The sequence below is a fragment of the Urocitellus parryii genome, chromosome 14, assembly GCF_045843805.1.
Source record: "Urocitellus parryii isolate mUroPar1 chromosome 14, mUroPar1.hap1, whole genome shotgun sequence".
NCBI lineage: Eukaryota > Metazoa > Chordata > Mammalia > Rodentia > Sciuridae > Urocitellus > Urocitellus parryii.
The window spans coordinates 49,494,562-49,514,207 of record NC_135544.1 but is presented as its reverse complement, the minus strand read 5'-3'; the positions used below and the strand labels follow the sequence as shown (position 1 = coordinate 49,514,207).

Genomic DNA, 19,646 nt, shown 5'->3' with positions numbered 1-19,646 from the left:
CCCCAGGCCCATCCTCTTGGACGGCTCCTACCCAGAGGGCTCAGCCTGCCCCCACCAAGGTTTGCTAGGTTGCCAGGTTTTCCTTTCCTCTGGGATCCGATGGGTCTTTGCACCTCACCGTTGGAGTTGAGTTTTCGTCTAGGCCTGCAGGGACCTCGGAGCACCCATCCTGCCATGACGCACCTGCACAGGAGTAGAACTCTCTCCTCTCCGGTTCCCTGCCAAGTCCCTGCCTTTCCACCATCAGACGGAGACGAAGTGAGCTTTCATGGTGGTACTGCCCATTCATTGGGAGAAACAAGGACCACCCACCCATTTCCTGTGGGGCCTGGGACCTTCATGGATGGCATTGGCTTCTGGTCTCCATGAGCAGGAGTTGAATTTGGCCAGCAACCTTAGGAGGACGTTTCTCGGTGAGTGACCAGCCTCCTGTGCCATCCTGGGCGGTGTCTGCACGCCTGGCCTCTTCTCAGTCCCTGGCCTCCGCACCCTAACTGTCCCCTCCGGCCTCCCCACTCCAAGGCATCTTCTGCAAGAAGCTTCTCTGGCTGCCTGGCTGGGCGGACATCTGAAAGATCGTTTGCTGGTGTGTGCACCTTTGGTCTTTAAACAGGTGTGATGTTAATTCTTATTAAATTTTATTCTTTCATGTTTAACTAAAATCATTTACTTTTGTGAAAAAATAATGGACACAATAAGCAACATGAAAATAAGTTCAACTCTGACTCTCAGAAACCGCCCTGCCAACTCAGTGGCCCCAGAGCGCCTTCTGTACCATTGTTCCTTTTTCATATCTAAAAAAAAAAAAGGTTCGTCCTATGCATTCTGTTTTAAAGCTTTTTAAAGAACATACATCACACCTGTCTCTCCTGTAAGTATCCGTCTATGGTATCATTTTTAATGTTTAAAAAGTGTAAAGATGTTTCGTTATTTACTTAATGATTCCCCTAACGGACACTAAAGATGTTTTTAATATTTTCACTGCTATAAATAGTGTTCCAAAGAACAGCCTTGAGCAAATTCAATTATTTTCTAAGTATGTCTTGCTCAAAGTAGAACTTTGGGGTTAAAGGGCACACGTATTTTTAAGGCTGGTACCATCGGGGCCCTCTTCTCTCACCATCTACCCTCCTACCGTGGGGCGTTAGAATCTCCACCTTTTTCTAATTTTGCCAACGTGGATATTTTTTCATTTGTTTAAGAAATAGCTTTGTTAACTCCATAAAGAAAAATTTGTGGTACTCTTAAGAGTTGCCTTCATTTGCATCTGTTAGATGATTAATGTGGTTGGACTTTTTAAAATGTTTATTGCTTCACTGGACTCCTGAAATAACATATATAGCAACTGATGCCACTTGCTAGCTTTCTGTGTGGGTATTTGCTTTTTTCCTCCTTAGTTTGCAAGAAATACAGCGTTCACCTCTTTATCATAATGCATAACGTGGCAGGCATAAAAGAAATTTTGACTGAACACATGAATGAATCCTTTTATGTGTGGCACAATATATCCTACAGAGGAGACACATTCCCAGTTCATTCTATCTTTTGACTTCATGCCTGGCTACTTTCACATGAGGAATTTTCTTTTTCTGTAACCCCATCTTTTCTGCATGGTATCTGTCTTTGGGGTCAAGGCGGGCAAGGCTCAACGTCATAATGATGTTGTGGATGATAATCTTTTGAAATATCTGTATTTTTAATTGAATTATTTCATTTGAGTCTATTTCAGTTTGTCATGTGAAACGAGAAATCTTTTTCTCTTAACTACGTCTTCACTGGTTGGCCTGACATGTTCGTTAAACATTCTCTGTTTTCCACGTGGACCCGAGATGGCTCCCCACGAGGCTGATATTTCGGTATTTCTCCACTCAACACGTGCAAAACCAGTTTGTTTTCAGATTTTCTCTTCTGTGGCGTGACGTTTCTGTTTCTGCAGAGCCCCATGTTCTTTTAATTATCGAACCTTAAAATAGGTTTGAATGTCCAGTAGGGCACGGCGCTCTCATTTTTCACCATCAAGTGTTCGATTTTAACACCTTTCCAGGTGAACTTCGTGGAGTCTCCCCAAACGTCCTGTTGGTATTCTGATGGGTGCTGTGTGGAATTCGTCCATAATCGACATCTTTACCATATTAAACCTTCCCACCTCTCCGCCAGCTGGAAGTATTCTGTCCTTCCTCTGAACTCCCTTAGCACTTTCTACCTTTAAAAAAAAAGTCACTTTCTGAACTATACCCACCCAATTTTTCAACCCTGAAACCTGAGCGTCGCCCCCTCCCCTCCCCTCCCCAACTTTCACCCCATCCCATCCATCATCCCCATCAGTGCAACCGCCTCAATTCCACCCACTTCTGCCTGTCCCCACATCAGCACGCTGGCTCAAGCCACCATCATTTCTGGTCTGAGCCAACGCACTGGCCTCCGACTGACCTCTCTGCATCCACATTGGCTTTTGAGCCATTCTAGCACCGTGGCCACAACAACCTCTGCAAGGGCAAATCCGATCGCAGCGATATTCCCACAGCTGCCCGTGGCACTTAGGGAAGAGCTGAGCAAAGGACCTGGATGCATTGTGGCCCCTATATCCCCCTTCTGGCTTGTACCCAACTTCTCTCTAATTCCTTCTTTCTGCCTTGATCACAGTGGTCATCAAATATATGGTACACTCTCTCCTACCCTGGGGCCTTTGCACATGCTGTCCCTCTGTCTGCACTGTTCTAAGTTCTCCCCAACACCTCAGTTTAAGACTTGATTCCCTCAGTACATACTCCTAGAATCCTATACAGGTCATTTTTAGAACTCATCACCATTTCAATTCCTTGTTTAAGTCAGTTTCCATGAAAATACCAAGGACAACAATAAAGGCACTTCTGGTAATAAACATTTTTTTAATAGCAATCTATGGCTCCCTCAACCGCCTCTCTATCCTGAATGTTTTATGTGAACAGATGTGCTAGACCTGGCTACCAGCTCTAGGGAGAAGGTGGTTCAATTTTCAGAAACTTTGTGAGCAGGCCAATGTCACACAATAGTTTGAATTCAGTAAATGCTACAAAGCAAAACTTTTGAACCCCTCTTTTTTCCTGTTAAGCCTTTACCATCCTGCCACCATTTCCATGCATGGTATCAATCAGTCTTCTCAGCTTGGGGAAGTAGGTGGTCCGCTTTATAAGATGGGGAAAAGAATTATTTAGAAGGCGAGCGACGCTATGAGTCCAGGCCCCTAACCCGGGGCCGAGAGCAGCCCAGGGTCTAGGAAGGCAGGACTCTGCAGGTCTTGGCTTCAACCCTGGCCTTGCAACCTCGGGGGGTTCTTGTTAGAAGCCCTTCCTTCGGGGCTCTCCTACCTCGCCCACCATGGCTCCTCTACTATCTGCACCAAGCTTGTTCCCACTTCCCAGTCTGTGATCCTGGAAGGGAAGGGCCTTGCAGATCCGAGGACTACCAGGTAAGGTTCCAGCCAACACCAGTGAATCCAACAGAGAACAGCCGGCAGAGCTGCTGGAGGTGGGCGGGGGGAGTCTAGGGGAGGGGGCTGGAGAGGAGGCAGAGAGGAGAGGAGGGAGGGCGTGGGTTTCCACGGCTGGCCCAGTCCTGGGATTCAGGTCTCTGCTCATCAGAGGCTCCCACCTGTCCTACCCAAGGCCCTTTTCCTTCCCTCTGAAATCACGTGATTTGTTTTCTTTCCATCTGTCTCTCCGTCTAGAAGGTAAGGTGGGGCACTAGACTTCACTAGGATTTCCCAGGATAAGTGTGCCATACATACCACCCTGGAGGAGTGGAGGAAAGGTGTCCCTTTGGGAGGTAGGACACTAACTTTTTAAACTGCCATTGCAATAGAAGAGATGAGCCAGGCGTTCATTTCCAAAACCACCAGCCATGACCATCCCTAGACCAGGCCGAAGTTGCTGAAGTAAAATACACATTTAGAATTGAGTCCACACTTTCCCCATTCAGTGACAAGCCCTCTTCTCACACCACTGGAAAGACCTAGAGAAAACCAACATAGTTTCAAAGAGGGACGCCGGGCACCAGAGCCAAGGGGAGCTGGAGGCCAGTCTCCCCGATGCGGCTCCGTCACCTACCTGTGTAGATGAACCTTCCCGGGGCTCCTTTGCAGAACTGTTTGGATTTATAAGATAATGTCACTTCCACTACTCCGGGGATGTGCCGGGGAGGCGTCTGCACCCGGATGGCATGAGGGGTTATGAGCTGAGGAAGGAACGGGAAGGGACAGGAGAGAGCCGTTAGACAAGCCATCGCCAAGGAACCCCCGCGGTCCCCCTTACTGATCCGGCCATCTGTTTGCTGTGTGTTCTGTTGTTTTTCTGGCTAGAACACCAGCCATACCCAACTGAGAAAATTGGGGAATCACAGAAATAAAGGAAAAAAGAAAGAAAGAAAGAAAAAGAGCATTGCATAACCCAGAGACATCCAGCAGTAATATTTGGTGTGTTTCCGGTACATTTCTGTGGACGTGAGTCACAGAATTAGATTATGCCTAGGCAGAGACCCGTTGTCCTGATTTTTCTCCCAAAGAGCATTATGGCAAGCGCATATCTCTGCTCCTAGATCAGCAGAAGTTTTTTCAGACCATGATTTTCAATGGTGGAAAAATATTCTACTATTACTCTTATTACTTCTACCATGCTCTTTTAATCTACTATGTGGCCTCTTTCTGATTTTTCGCAATTTTACCCAGTACTGCAATGGATGTTTGCCATTTTAACAATGTCCCTGCAAGGAGCATGACTTCAGGCCTTCTTATCCTTCATGCCCTGCTCATCCTGTTTCCCCAGATAAAAACCACCTTTGGGGGCTCAGTGGTAGAGCACTTGCCCAGCATATGTGAGGCACTGGGTTCGATCTCAGCACCACATAAAAATAAAATAAAATAAAGGTATGTGTCCATCTACCACTAAAATAAATATCTATATTTTAAACAGATCTTTGGGCCAAAGGAGGGGAGGGAAGCTGACTGCCTACCTCGCTCCACACCAGCATGGTGCCGAACACCACTTGGAGACCATCGAAGAAGTTGTCGCCAATGATGATGACCATGGCCCCTCCTGTGGTCCAGCCTTCGCTTGGGCTGATGGCTTTGATGCAGGGGGTCGCTGAGAGGATAGGAAAGAAAAAGTTAGCCCTATCCTCGGGGGTGGGAGTCGGGAGTTTGGGGAACGGCTGTCCTGGGAAGCTGTTGGCCATTCCATGAAGTTCAAGTTGAGCTTTCTTGACCTGCCGTCCTCCCCTAATTGGTGGTTGGTTGGCACCAGGTCATTAAGGCCTAATGAGCTGACCATGATGTATGAAAAAGCGGAACACTTGGCTAATTGTGCAAAGGGTGTTTTGAAAACTCTGTTGTTTTTGCCCATATTTTTATAAGCTGATCACACTAGAAAAGTGTAAATCCCTTTTCTCTCCCCACCTCCTCTGCCCCACGATGTTAAAATTTACAAGGCCCATTAATGCGCTGGGCGGAGAAGGAGAAAGCAAGCTCTATCCTAGCGGAAGGGTTTTTTTTTTTTTTTTTTTCAACTCAAGAGACAATTTCTAATCAGTCTCCTAACTTGTGGGAAGGATTTTCCTCCCTTTGTCCATATGTCTGAGGTCCCTGGACGTCACATCCCAACAGGAACCCAATATGGTTTTCAGGCTATAACTAAAGTCGATCCATCACTCCATTGCCAAAGTTGACAGGGTCAAAGGTGGAGGAGAACTTTGGCAGGACTCCAAAAACATGAGCCCCCTTTGAACAGCCAGTCAATCACATCCAATCAGTCAAAAGAAACCCGAGGGGCTCCCAGCTCTGAACTCGGGGGTTTTCTTCTCTCCTTTCAGTGCCCACTGTGGGAGCATTAACACCACTCCAAATTCTTTACTGATTCAATCATTTTCTTTCAGTTCATTAATTCCTATTTAAAATGATACAAGATACATTTTAAGGGCCGGGTTGGGGGTGGGGACCGGTGGGCAGCGTCTAGCAAAACATCACCTTCTAATAGTAGCCTAATCTGGTTACTCGTTCTAGATCAGAAGGTCTCCCCACACCACCAGCCGGGGAGTCCAGAAGGAAGGGGAAGGAGCGAGATGGAATTTACTTAGGTTTGTCAGTTGCGTTCATCGATACACTTTAATTTTTTGGACAAGTTGAAGTTTAACAGTGACCAGTATTTCTAATTACTTTAATGCACTTGGAAAACTACCCAGAGCAGCCCACGATTTCTTCTTGTCCAAGCAAACAAAAATCAATTAGTGTCAGTTTCATTCTGCACATTGTTTTGTTTTGCTCACAATCTGTTTAAGGGCACATCTGACACTTATTCATACACGTCTGGCACTGTAATGTTCCTGTTTAACTAAGATGTCATAGGCCTACATTTGCCTGAAATGCCCGTCTAGCAAAAAGAAAACAGAGCAGAATGGGAGAGGCCGGGGGCAGCTGGGGGGCCGGCCCCACCCGGGGCAGGCTGTGTTTACAGCTTCCCTTACAAACCCACACTGCTCAGTGGACTTTCCCCACTCTAACTGCCACATGTAAATTGGAAATTCAAACCAGAAAAATCAGTGGAGGACTTTGCTCGTCTGCCATGCTCAGCTGCAGCCCTACCCACCTTCGGAGGGGTCAAGCCGCCTGGCCCTCCGTCCGTGCTTGGAGTTGTTGTGCACGAACATGTTGTCGGAAACGGCCAGCACGTGTCCGTCCACGTTCACCGTGGTCGACAGCACCACCTGCAGGGTCAGCATCAAAGGTGGGTGAGTTTGGCGTCAAATCACACGCGCTTCAGAGTTCTGTTTGGGCACACTTCCTTGTGATACAGGGGACAGGGTAGGACTCGGGATGGACCATGTTCTTCCCAATTCAACAGGTGCTCCTCTTCCCATGATTTAGAAGAAGCCGATGGAAAGATGGGGCAGCCTCCCTGTGTTGTCGTGCATTCCTATCCAAACCCTGCCTGGGTCGCCAAGTGGGAACACGGGCCCTCTGCCCACGAGTTCCAAGAGCCCAGTTCTCTGTGGAAGGCCCAGATCATCCTTCTGAGAAGAGCCTTCAACTGCATCCTCACAAGGTGCGGGCTGGGTGTGACCCAGAGGTGGGCAGGAACCACCAGCTGGAAGGTCACTTCTCCAAGCTGGGGAAGGGGCTGTTGCACTTCAAAGATACCCTGACATCGTGCTGGGCATCGGGATGCTGGCCGGCCATTGTCTGTGGCACCCACCCACCAGGGAAGAGCAGCCAAGTCTTAAAACTGTTGATGAGAAGATGAGGGTCTCAGAATGGAGCATTGAGGACAGCAGGACGTTTTGTATCTAGCTGGAGGAAGGGGAAGAGGTGGGTGTGGAGTCCTGGATGAGCCTGGGTTTGGAGTCCCAACTAAATCCAAGTCCCAGGCTGCTGCTCTCTGACATGAAACCGTGGACAAATTACTGAACCCTTTTGAATCTCAATGTTTTTCATCCATAAAACACAAACAACGCCGCCTATCTTACAGGGCCAAATGAGATAAAAGGAGGAAAAAATGAGATAATACATTGAAACTGTTCAGCACAGCGCTCTGTACGTGCCAAGTGAGGATGAGGCCCTGTGCTAGCTGCCCCGCCCCTGCCTCCTGTGACCAGTCTGAGGCCACAGGACACTTTCCCCGGAGATTTTCCCAGGGTCTATCCTCTGGGCAAGGTTCTAGAAAGGGGCACAAGGGGGCTGGGGACCAGCAGTTAAGAGCACGGCCCCCACCTTCAGAGAGCCACTTTCAGGCTGGAGAAAGACACTAACCCATGAAATAGGGAGCAGAAGGTATTGAATTGAGGTCCACAGGGTGCAGCGCAGATCTAAGTGGGAGAAGTTCAAAGTGGCCAGGGCTAGCAGGGTGAGGCAGAGGAGGGTGACCCTCCACACTCACCCCACCCAGGAAGCTGAGTGGGCCAGAATGCAAGACGGCTTCTCAGCTCATGTCACTTTTGCATGGTAATTTTTTTTTTTTTGAGAAGGAACTTGGTATATCCAAATTCATGCAAATGTATAGCCCTTTTGATGACCAGCATTGAATAGGTACATAATGACAAGCCATGTTTCAAAATCATCCCTCCTTCCCGCACCCCAAATGAGATTTGTCCATCTTCTACTTGTAATTGTTCTGCCAACCCTTTCCTACTTCCCAGATGAAGAAGGAGTGGAGGGGCTTGACCTGGCCTTACCTCTTAATATGAAAGAATTAGATGGCATTAAAAAAAAACTTTTTATTATGAATAATTCCAAACAAAATAGACTAGCATCATGAATCCCTAGGACCCACCATCCAGCTCCAAGAGTTATCAAAACAGCTCTGATCTCATTTCGTCTACACCACTGCCCACGCCTCACCAACTAGTCCATAAAAGATGATGACGACCACAGATTTGGGTTTGCTCTTTTCAGACAAAATTAACACGTTGTGGAATGCATGGAACTGAGCTGTAGAACTGACAGTTGACACGACTCTCACCATGTGGAATATGCCATTTCTACCCCCCACCCCGGAAATTTACCTTGTGTCCATTTGCAGTCGATCCTAACCCCAGTTTTCACAAAGCAACACTTTTCTGATTTTTTTGGGGGGGGGCCATGGAGTTTTACATGGTATCTTTGAACATTTTTATATTTATAATGTAATAGGATTGAGAGAATCCCCAGGACCCATGAGTCCACAAATCATGCCTCACTCCGCGGGCCTGAGGGAGCACATGTGAGGTTTTACATGGACAAGAGTGGGTTTCCATCATTCAACTCAACAGGCATTCGCTGGGCTTCCTACTGCACGCCAGGTATTACGACAGGCCCTGGGGAGTCAAAGAACAGACTCCAAAGAACCTCAGTTGTCACTCAGAAAATTATCACCCATATAATTGCTCGCCATTCGGGGACGTAGCCCGTCTCGCTCAGGGTCTGTTTTCAATTGTGTCTGTGGTAACGTGGGAGCATCTGGGAAAAGTCCTTCTAGATAGTTCCTATCCTGTGAAGGCAACCATCAGAGACACCCACCCTGGGTGGCAGGCGCACCCAGGCACAAGGTCTTATCAGAGAGACCTCAGCCCAGTCAAGGGAGGAATGGGACCTCATGGCCCCCTGGTTCAGGTGAACACCTGGGTGCGTGCTTACCCTCTGGAAATAACAGGATAAAGAGGGGGAAAGAGGAATTGGACCACTCTTGCAAATCGTGTGTGCAAGTGGGTCTTCAAAGGCACGGCTCTCGGTGCTGGAAAACAGCTCAGAAATCCCCCAACAAGGATGACAGGGGGCTCCAGGCCTTCACCACCACGAAGCTGTCCTGGACACGCTGAGGGAAACCCCAGCTCTGCCCGAGGATGAGGCGGATGTAAGGAGACCACTTTAATCCATTCCACAAGCTCCTTGTCAGACCGCCCGGTAATGCTCCCGCCACGGAATATGGGGCTTTCCCGAGCCAGCAGATTTCATCATTGTCCATTTGGGTGGAGTGAGACCCAGTTCCAAAGTGAACATTTCCCGAATGACATACCCTGGCGGTTCAGATGCACTTCATTATTTTCTATTAACAATGGAAATAAATTTTAATCTCTTGCTGGCTAGTGCCGGCCTCTCGTGACAGCAAGGGAATTAGCCTGAATTATTTCAGTGTCTGCAAAATTTATTACAAGATTTTAAATTACGTCCAAATGTATGTGCGTGAGTGCGTGTGTGTGTGTGTGTGTGTGTGTGTATAGATATGAGGCAAGTTCCAGTTTTTCATATTCTAAATATCTTAGGCTGTGAGGTACCTAGAAAAGCCTGCTACTAAACTGAATTTGCAAAATGTAGTGGACTTAATCCACAAACTCCGCCACATGAAACCAGGCCTGCTGGGCCGCTGCTGCTTCTCTACATGGGGACTCACACTTAAACACTGATTTTACACACATTCCCTCGACTTCTGGAAGACTGGATAACATTACGGAGGCGAAGATACATTTGGTTTAGTCAAAGCTTCGAGTTTAACTTCCTTCACCGTTTTCTGATGAACGATGACAACACTGATATTATTCTATTCGGAGAAGTTAAAATTTCTGAATGTTTTAAGACGAAAGGAAGTGGAATGTGCATTCCAACATCATCTCACTCCCAGGCCTTCCCCTTCCCCAAGCCAACTTCTTTCCCCTAGTGAGTATTTCCTGGGTCACGAAGGCTGACCCTTTCCATCTGGAATCAATCCGTCAACCCCTGACAACTTCCTGAAACACCTCACTCCATTTCCTGTTCCCTCCCCCTTCTCGCTTTCCCCCTGGTTTGCTTCACTCTTCAAAACTGCAGGCCACAGCAGCTTAATGTTAGAGGGTCAGGCACAGTTAGACTCCAAAACACTACACAAGGACACCTTTGACCTTCAAAAATCTTTACATCTTAGCTAAACAAATCAAGGTCAACATTTCTTACCATTACCTTGTTAACTATTTGTATGCATCTTTGCCAACGGTCCTGGGATCATGTAGCCATCAATACCACTTGTTCTTCTACGATCAAAAACTGATCTGTTTTAAAAGTAGCAAATTTAGTAGGGACAAAAGGTGTCATTCGAAGGTACCTGAAGCTAAAAATCCCCAGCATCGTAGCAAACATATGGAGAGTATTCCATCCAGAAGAACTTTCCTGCCTCATCCATGCCTCCTGTCACCTCACCCTGATACCTCATCTCCTCGAAGCCTGTCCCAGTCTCCTGGTGCTGCCATTCTGCTGGCGTAGCCCTAAAGAATGCCAATTAGGAATACAGATGTCCATAATTTGTGAGGGATGGACCCTGGGTTTTGCTGCTAACACTAGTGACAAGTTTCATTTACTCCTCAGCCTTGATACATCTGTATTGTAGCTCCGAGCTCTCATGGCAAGTCCCCTGGACGTGCAGACCAGCTCCTTGTAGCTGTTGGGTCTCCTCAACAGAAACATTTCCATTCAACACAAAAGCTACAAGCAATTCATTCACAGTGACACCTTCCAGCCAAGTTTCCAGGAGGGCGGAGTTGGAATCAACCGAAAGAGCCTGCATGTTTTTAAGTGAAAGTGGTTTTTTGCTTTTTGCCATTTCTTATTTTGTTGGACTGTGATCTCTCATCCTGGGGAGAGGCCAGCTCAGTGACCACAGACCAAGTGGAGAGTGGCGGTGGGAGGTTTCGTTTTGAGTCACCCAACTATCAGGCAGTGTTTTGCAGAAAGAGAAACACAGATAAAAAAACTTGTCCCTCCCCTGGAAAAATACAAGGAAGTTTTCAGGAGACTCTATGAGCACGTTAGCAGTTGGCAAAAAAGCACTCGCGAAAACTGATTGGCTTTCTCAAATTCTATTTTTCTTTTCGTTACCCAGACGTTCTCCCATGTCTCTCTAATAATTTACACAAAGCAGGAGCTGAGTTGTAAAGAGCTCTCTCCTGTCCATAAAAGGCCACTGTGGGAGTAGCCCTTCGTGGACACATCCGTGAACCTGCCTGTGTGGCTCACTTTCCAACTGAGGAGCAGTTGGCTTGGTATCAGAATGATCTCGGATGGGATGGGGACTTTTCCCACCTTGGGGTTATTCTGATGTCTTGCTCTGAGATGTCCTTGGCTTGGGGAACACCACACGGTGTGGTGGCTTTTATTTATCCTTCTCAAAGTTCGAAGGATCTGATTTAGGGGAGTCCGAGGAGTGGCCAGCTCAGGCCCTCCTCCAGCCAGCCCGTCTCGGCTCACGCCCAGGTGTTCCTACAGACTCCCCAGTCTCACACGAGGAGGGTAAGGAAGTCAGGATGAAGAATGTGTGGGATGACTAGGTGACCTGCCCTCTGAAACAGATGACACTTCCATCGTCTGGAGTCAGGGGAATGACACTAGCTAGAGACCTCCCCCTGTGCTCCGAGCTCCTGCTCTGAACCACACCAAATTCTGCCATCCATCAGAGGCAGGTTCCTGCCCCTTCAGCGAGGGCTGTCCACCCCTCAGCTCCATGTGGGGCCTCAGGAAAGCTATTCCACGTAGCATTTATGGCCCACTCGATGTCGAAGACTCTCTGATACCCCACTTACGAACATGCGTACACCTAGCTAAATAAAATGGTCTCGAAAATTCCTGCTATATTGCCAAGTATGGAAAAAAATTCTTTATGACATTGTACATCTGGAAATGGAATTAAATTCATGATGTGCTTTTCCCTTATAACTGTTCAGTTGCTTATATATGTTATTTCAGCTTTCCCAAGGCATAACTGTTATGTGGGATTTTATTTTCCACCTGTGGAAGGAGGAGAGACATAGAGACCATTAAAGCCACAGAGAAAATCAAGACAGACTTCTGGCTATCATGGGCCACCTCGCTGGGAGTCCACAGGGTGAGGAGAAACAGACGGTGGGCTTTTTATACACTGGCTCATCGCACAGCTGACCAGGAGAATCCAATGACACGAGTTTGTCTAAGCCTCCATTCATTCGACCCGGGCTAATCACAAACAAATTGGCTACTGCCATTGGTTTCTCCTCACCACTTTATTCTTGGCACACATCAGATTTTCGAACCAGATTTAAAGCCCAGATTCTTCTTTGTTACTGGACTCCAGAGTCTCCAAAATCACCTTTAAACACCTACCCCACAAGCATAAATTTTGTTATTTAAAAAAAAAAAAAAAAGGAATTCCCAGAGTTCTTAGCGCTAGCTGCTGTTTCCCATTCCCCAGGGCTAAACTGCCTGTTCAGTCAAGGATCCAGGCCCAAACAGGAGAACACAGAGTTGGTCTCCATGGAGACAGGCGCGGGGCATTCTGGGATAGTTGGTACCAAGGGAGGGGAACCTGAGAAGGTGGGTCACCAGGCAGCACTGCGTCCCCCTCACTCATCAGGGATTTATGGAGTCCGCAGGCCCGGTGCTGCCTGCGGTGGAAGTTTATAGAAAACATCGTGGCTGCCTCCAGGAGTTGACTGTGGAGCTGATGGAGCAGAACCACACCAGGCACAATCAGAAAATATCACTGCACGGTAATAGATCACGGAGGACTGGACCCTGTGGCCACTGGATGCTCTCGGGGGGCCCAAGGCAAGAGGAAGCAACCTGAACTACAGAGCGGCCACAGACATTTTCACGGAGGAAGCGGGAATGGAGATGGACCTCGAAGAGATGAAAAAACAAAAAAAAATCAAGTGCACAACTCCAGGCAATGGAGACGGTGATTCTGGAATTTCTAAAAGGAGATTCCAGTCAACGTAAGTGGAGCCGTAGGCCCCAGAGCTTTCTGCTGGGATATGTTGGCCAATTCGGCTTTGGGGTCAGGAGGGAACACTAAAAGAGCTGGCTTTGTAAAATCCAGCTGGATCTGGATGGAAATAAAGCTCTTCATGTGCCCGGGGAGCCTGGTGGTCCTTCACCAGCCTCACCTCGGAGACACCATCACTCGCCACTTCTGCCCCACCTCCGTTTCTTCCATGAGACTCTTTGCTTTTCCCATCTGAGATGTATGCCCACCCGGAGGGATGTTAGGGCCAAGGGCCGTATTTTACTAGCAGACGTTAGGGGAGCCCCGGGGGAGCCGTCCAGCACAGTTGATGCAGTTGTCTGGCTCCATCATCTTTCACCAGGGAGCCCCTGAATCACCTGCCCACCATCAAAAATCAGAAGCCCCTCTGAGCAGCCGAGGAACCCATGCACTCACACGGCAGGACCAAGAAAGCTCTGTGTTCCAGAAAGTTCTGTATCTGGTTGCACTGGCATGGGTTCAAAGGTAGGTTTTAGTGTTCTTATTGGAGTCCCCTAAAATAGTGGAGCATTCTGGCATGTTTCCACCTAACTGCAAGTCTGCCTCGCCATTTCCTGAAAGTTGCTTGGGCTGCTACCCGTTTTCACGTCTCCCCCTTCTCTCCCACAAAGAACTCAAAACACATTTCCTATGTGAGTCAATCAAAATGTGTATCCCCCTGATTCTTTTCCACACTGGAGACAGTGAAATCCAGGCATGAGGAGACAAAGGGTCATTCCATCAGAGAAATCTTGAAGGAATCCACAGCAAGCCTTCCCCCAGCTTAAAGCATCAAACAGAGTGAAAGACACTTAGACCCTCAGAGTTTTCTTCTGCCTCCAAGTAGATAATCATCGTGTTACTTTTTTTTTTTTAACTTGGACTATCTGGTTTGTTTTACCAGCAGATAATGGACTCACCTGTTGATCAGAGAGGCCATAAGTCAAGTGATTTTCATTATGTGCTTTAAAACTGCTGCTCAGTAGCACAACAACTTTCAAATGGTGGGTGAGATCACAGAGCGTCTGGGCAGCTCCCAAACCGAAAGATTTGAACTGAAGAAACCTGCAGGCAGCAGCTGGAGCTGTATTAAATTCTTGCCATTTGGAGTTCATTTAAACTCTCGTTTCCCTCTTCAGTGGGTGTGAGAGAAACATTCAACATTTTTTATTTAAGGAAAATAGATGGTGGTGCCATTAAAAAGTTTTATATAAGAGCTGGGGGTTTAAAAAAAAAAATCATAAGGGGTTGTTGGATGGATCTTGGCCCCAGGCCAAGACATGAGTAGCCGTGCCCTTTGCTCTTGTATCGTTTAGTAAAACAGACTAATGGCTAACGCCCAGCTGTGTGCACTAGGTGTCTTTGTCACAGACGTTAATTTCCCCATCCTTCTTGTGCAGCGCAGGCACCCAGCGCGGCGGAGTGCAGGCTTGAGGCAGCCTGGACCGTCCAGCTACCCGGGGGCTGTCAGTCCTTACAGGGCAGATCAAGTGAGACCAGTCCCTTTCTCTCCAATACCATACATTCCTTCCCACTTCCTCCTGGGTCTGGTGGACCTGCCAGGCATGTCCCTGCCCCAAGCACCCACCCTGCCCTCTGCCCTGGGGAGTCCTCCAAGATGCCCCTCCAGAGGCCCTCTCTGGTATGCATGAATCCAGGGGCCACCATCGGGCACTAGCAATCTCTCCCCACCTGGTCCCCCCAAACGACGTTCCTATCATTAGAAATACAAAATGACTGGGAGGGGCTGGGGATGTGGCTCAAGCGGTAGCATGCTTGCCTGGCATGCGTGTGGCCCGGGTTCGATCCTCAGACCACATACAAACAAAGATGTTGTGTCCACTGAAAACTAAAAAATAAATATTAAAAAAAAATGACTTGGAGGTTGGACGTGTATCAAGGTCTTCAATGCCAAAATGATCTCATGCACAAGGTGGTTCTGCCCTTGGGAAGGGAAACATCGCCCTCAGCCCTCTACGGTGATCATTGCCTTTTACAAACTTAGCCTTTTTGAAGCCACAGGTTAAAACTCGGTACCCAAGTCTTTAGACAGTCCAGTCCCCAGGAAAAAGTCTGACATTGTAGATGATGCTTCAGAAGTGCTGAACACCTCACAAGAGCAGCCACACTTGCTATTATGGTAATGGTGCTGTCCACTAACTCCCCATCACCTACCCTTGACCACTGCTAGGTTCCAAGGGGCTCCACACAGGTAACTGTGCTGAGGTCCACTGTCTACAGGCAAGGTCCTGGAGGACCACTGAGAAGCCGACCTCTGCTGTGCAGATCCCTCAGGTGTTCTGGGTTCCATGTCTCTCCTCCAGGAGACGAGCCTTTGCAGGTGAGAATTTTATCTGGGTTGCTTCTGCTGTGTCTCCAGCACCTCACACAGTGCCAGGCACATGGAATGTCTTTAGCAACACTGGGTAGCAGGACGCATAATGGAATGGCACATCTCGAGTTTTAACCTGGACACCTGCCTGCTTATCAATGCAAGAGTTAGCAAGAGTGAGCCCTAAATTATTGTGTGTTTCTACTGTTTTTGTTTTTGTTTTTTAGAATTTGAATGTGGGAAATGATGATATATTTGAGTCACTTTTTGGGCTTGATTTTCTCCTGGACTTTATAATGGCCACTCTCACATGGCAGTGAAATAAAGAATGGGGTTTGTTACGCCTTAACAGAGTGGTCAAAGCAGCCAGGCGGGTTGGTGCACAATAGTAATCCCAGCAGCTTGGGAGGCTGAGGGAGGAGAATCTCAAGTTCAAGGCCAGCCTCAACAACTTAGCGAGACTCTGTCTCCAAATATAATATCAAAAAGGGCTGAGAATGTGACTCAGCAGTTGAGCACCCCTGGGTTCATTCCGTAACACCAAATAAATAAATAAATAAATAAATCAGGGAGGTCATCTTACATTGGGCACATATTTTGCTTTCTTTCCTTCACTGAGCTGTTAATCGAGGTGTTTCTCTTCATTGCCTGATTTCAAGGAAGGCAGAAGTAATTTTCTATATACATGGGAATCCAGAAAACTTGAATTGTCCCTTCCTTCTTTTTTTCTTCCCCTCTCCTCTTAAAAATAAGTAAAGCATACCAATCACCTTCGAGAAGGACACAGAATACTGGAGAGACAACCCCTGGTGGCCTGACAGCGTGACACAGGAGAGGACTGAGGAGAATGGGTGCTGGTACAAAGGAGCCAGCGGTGCTGCTGGAAGCCAGGAAATACCAGGGATGTGACGGGCAGCTGTGGTCCTGGGGGAGGCTCCAGTTAGAGGGGGTTCTCAGGCAGAGGAGTAAGCACATAAGAAGGTCCTGAGAGCATGGATGGTAGTGGCAGGCACAAGCAGTGGACCTCTGGGAGCGTCAGAGATGGGCCTGGTGGAAGAGTCTCCTGGTAAGAAGATCCCCAGCTGTGCCTTTCAAAACCTGAGCTGTGTGTCCTTGGCTAGTCGACATCCATGACATGCTTTAGAAGACGACTTGGCATTAAAGCCGAGGGCAGGTTGACAAGGAAGGAGGAGAGGACCCACCACGGTTTCTGGGGAGAGAGATGGATTTAACAGACACTTCGGAGGAGGGAGCAAGGCTTCAACCATGAAACAGGGAGAAATGAATCAGGGGTAAGAATTGAGTTGTTTAATGTGTGCTCATTAGTCTTGGGAGGGAAGATGCCCAGGAGAGAGGCCGAGCTGTAGATCTGCAGCTCCGAGAAGGAGGAAATCGGAGGCTAGGGATGCAGGGATCAACTGGGAGCAGATGGCACTGAAAGCCCAGAGTGCCCTCACCAGAGCGTCGGAGTGGGTGGACCGTCACCAAGGGTCAACTCTCATGAAGGATGCCCACGTGGGGCGGGATGGATTTCTTGACGTCAGGAACCCATGGAACCCTAAGAGATGTTTCAAGAGGTCTGGGAAACCACTGAAACTTTAAGCAAAACTTTCTTCAAATGCAGTTTCTCGTGGGGATAGAGATTACAGCTTTTACCAGCTTCTCAGAGGGATTTGGACCAGAAAAGGGTTAAGACCCGTGGTGTCTCAGTAAGTATTTTGTTATGTCCTGTCCTACTTAGAATGTCAACTGAATTAAAGAGGATTGGTTCAGTCTCCAGAATAAGCTTGGTATGATTTTGGTCTCATCTGATTATTTTTGAGAAAACAGTCCAGGTTTACCTGTGTTCCTGATGTAGAGTTCATGATTTTGTTAGAAGGGCCTGGGTTCCTATTCTGTTTTGAACAAATCATCACCAAAGAATCCTTGATATTAAACCCATGTTTGATCATGTAATAAAAGTAACGAATCGAAGTTTGCCGACATGGTTAAAAACCATTTTAACTTTCGTCATTGTGAATGAGATACATATGCCAGGAATTCCTAAAATGTACCGTCCCTTTTTGATTACTCTCCCCACCACCATGAGTGCCTACTGTCTCTGGCTTTGCTTCATGTTTGTAATTTGATCCAAGTTTCTTAATTGACCGTCATAGCACATAGAAAAGCCTCCTCCATAATAGCTTTCTCCATGTCAAAGAGCTCTCACCGAAAGCTATGTTCTTAAGAGAATCTGAGTACAACAGAAAAATTGCCAATTCTTTTATGCACCAAAGGACACTGAAGACATGAAAAGGTGACCCATAGAATGGGAGAAAATATCTGCAAAATACATATCTGATAAGCACACAATATTCCTGATACACAAAGAACTCTATAATTCAACTACAATGGGAAAAAGTAACCCAATTGAAAAGTCGGCAAAGGACTGGATAGATATTTCTCCAGATAAGACTCACCTATGAATGGTAAGTACAGGAAAAGAGGCTCAGCACCTTTAGGCAACAGGAATAGATAGAGCCAGAGTAAGACAAAAACCACTGTATACCCACAAGATGGCTAGATCTTATGAAAATCAGAAAGTAAGTGTGTCGGGGAGTTAGGAAATTGGTACGTTACTGGTGGGAATGTAAAATGGAAAGGCCACTGCGAAATGCAGTTTGGTCGTTCCTCAAGAAGTTAGAGTTACCATATGATCCAGAAATTCTACTCTTCGCCATAATCCCGAGAGAACGACAACATATGTTCACGAACACAACTGGTGCACAAAAACCCACAGAAGCATTATTTAAAATCACCCCAAAGTGGAAACAATGCAAGTGTTCATTAACTAAATAGTGAATAAATAAAAGATGATGTATCCAGGCAATGGAATATCATCCCACCGTAAAAAGAAATGGAGTATTGAATTCTCGTGCGTGAACCTGGAGAACTTATGCTAAGAGAGAAGCCAAGTGCAAAAGGGCACCTACTGTAGGATTTCATCCACATGAAATTTCCAGAATAGACAAATCCACGGAGAACAGAAGTAGAATTAGGAAGCCCGGGATAACTTTCTGAGGTTATGAAAATGTGCTGGAATCCAATGGTGGAGATGGTGGCATGACACTGTGAATGTCCTAAAAGTCCCTGAACTTTAAGGTGGCTAAAATGGTGAATCGTCTGTTGTACGAATTTGACCTCAAGGTCACAAAATGCCTGACAAAATTGATTTTCGCTTTCACCTAGAAATAACACAATCTACAAACTTTGTTTTGACAGTCCCCCCCCATCCTTGCAGAAGTCAAAGATGCTCAGATGGGATGAAAATCCCTCATCGCGTTGAGGCAGCAACATTTATTCTAAGCCAGAGAAAAACTCAGGCACGAGGAAGACCTGACTTAGTGAAGAACTGGGGAAGTGAATTTCAGGTGAGCATGCATCAGCTTTGTGAATGTGCTTCTAAAATTGGGGGGAAATAAAACATCAAGGGATTCTATTAGAAGCTCTTCCCATGTAGAAGCATCTTCTCAAACTTAAAGCCCCTGGAGAGTGGGGGTGGGGAATAGGGTAGAATCAGAATCCAAGCCTCCTCCTCCTTTTCCTCGCCCGTGTGTCTTCCAGAAACGGAGCTGAGCTTGGGTCAATCAGGCTCTTGGGGATGTCTGTAAACCTCCCTCTTCCTTGGACTAAATTTATTTCACTCCGTATTTGGATCAGTGAGTTCAGTGAGGTTTCTACTGGGGATGACATTCATTCCTGCTGGGTCCCCAAGAAGGCTGATTTGTAGTTCTGTGTCTTTGGGTCATACTGCAGGGGAAGACTGCATGATAAGATGGGGGGCCTTGACATTTTTCAGGGAGCCTGGCAATAATGTTAAATATTATAACCATACCAAAAAAAAATATGTCCTGGTCACAGCAAAAATGCTTGATCACCATGCAAGGGAAAGAATGAATAAAAGGAATTGTTTTCAAAGTAACTCTCTCTGGCTTGTGCACGCCCACCTCCCTATACCTTTTCTTCTGTGTTTCACTTTGCAGGGCTGGGGAGGGGAGCCAGGCCTCCGTGCGAGGCAAGTGCACTGTCCCCGA

At 47.2% G+C, this 19,646-nt stretch overlaps 1 protein-coding gene across 1 annotated transcript in view; it reads right to left on the bottom strand.

Annotated features, from left to right (window-relative positions):
• Positions 1-19,646, bottom strand: part of Ebf2 (EBF transcription factor 2) — a 177,283-nt gene that overhangs the window by 30,389 nt on the left and 127,248 nt on the right. Inside the window, exons 8-10 of the mRNA XM_026411608.2 lie at positions 6,615-6,732; positions 4,987-5,117; positions 4,086-4,212 (exon numbers count right to left, since the gene is read on the bottom strand). Of these exons, the coding sequence (XP_026267393.1) occupies positions 4,086-4,212; positions 4,987-5,117; positions 6,615-6,732 (376 nt within the window). The remainder of the gene's footprint in view (positions 1-4,085; positions 4,213-4,986; positions 5,118-6,614; positions 6,733-19,646) is intronic.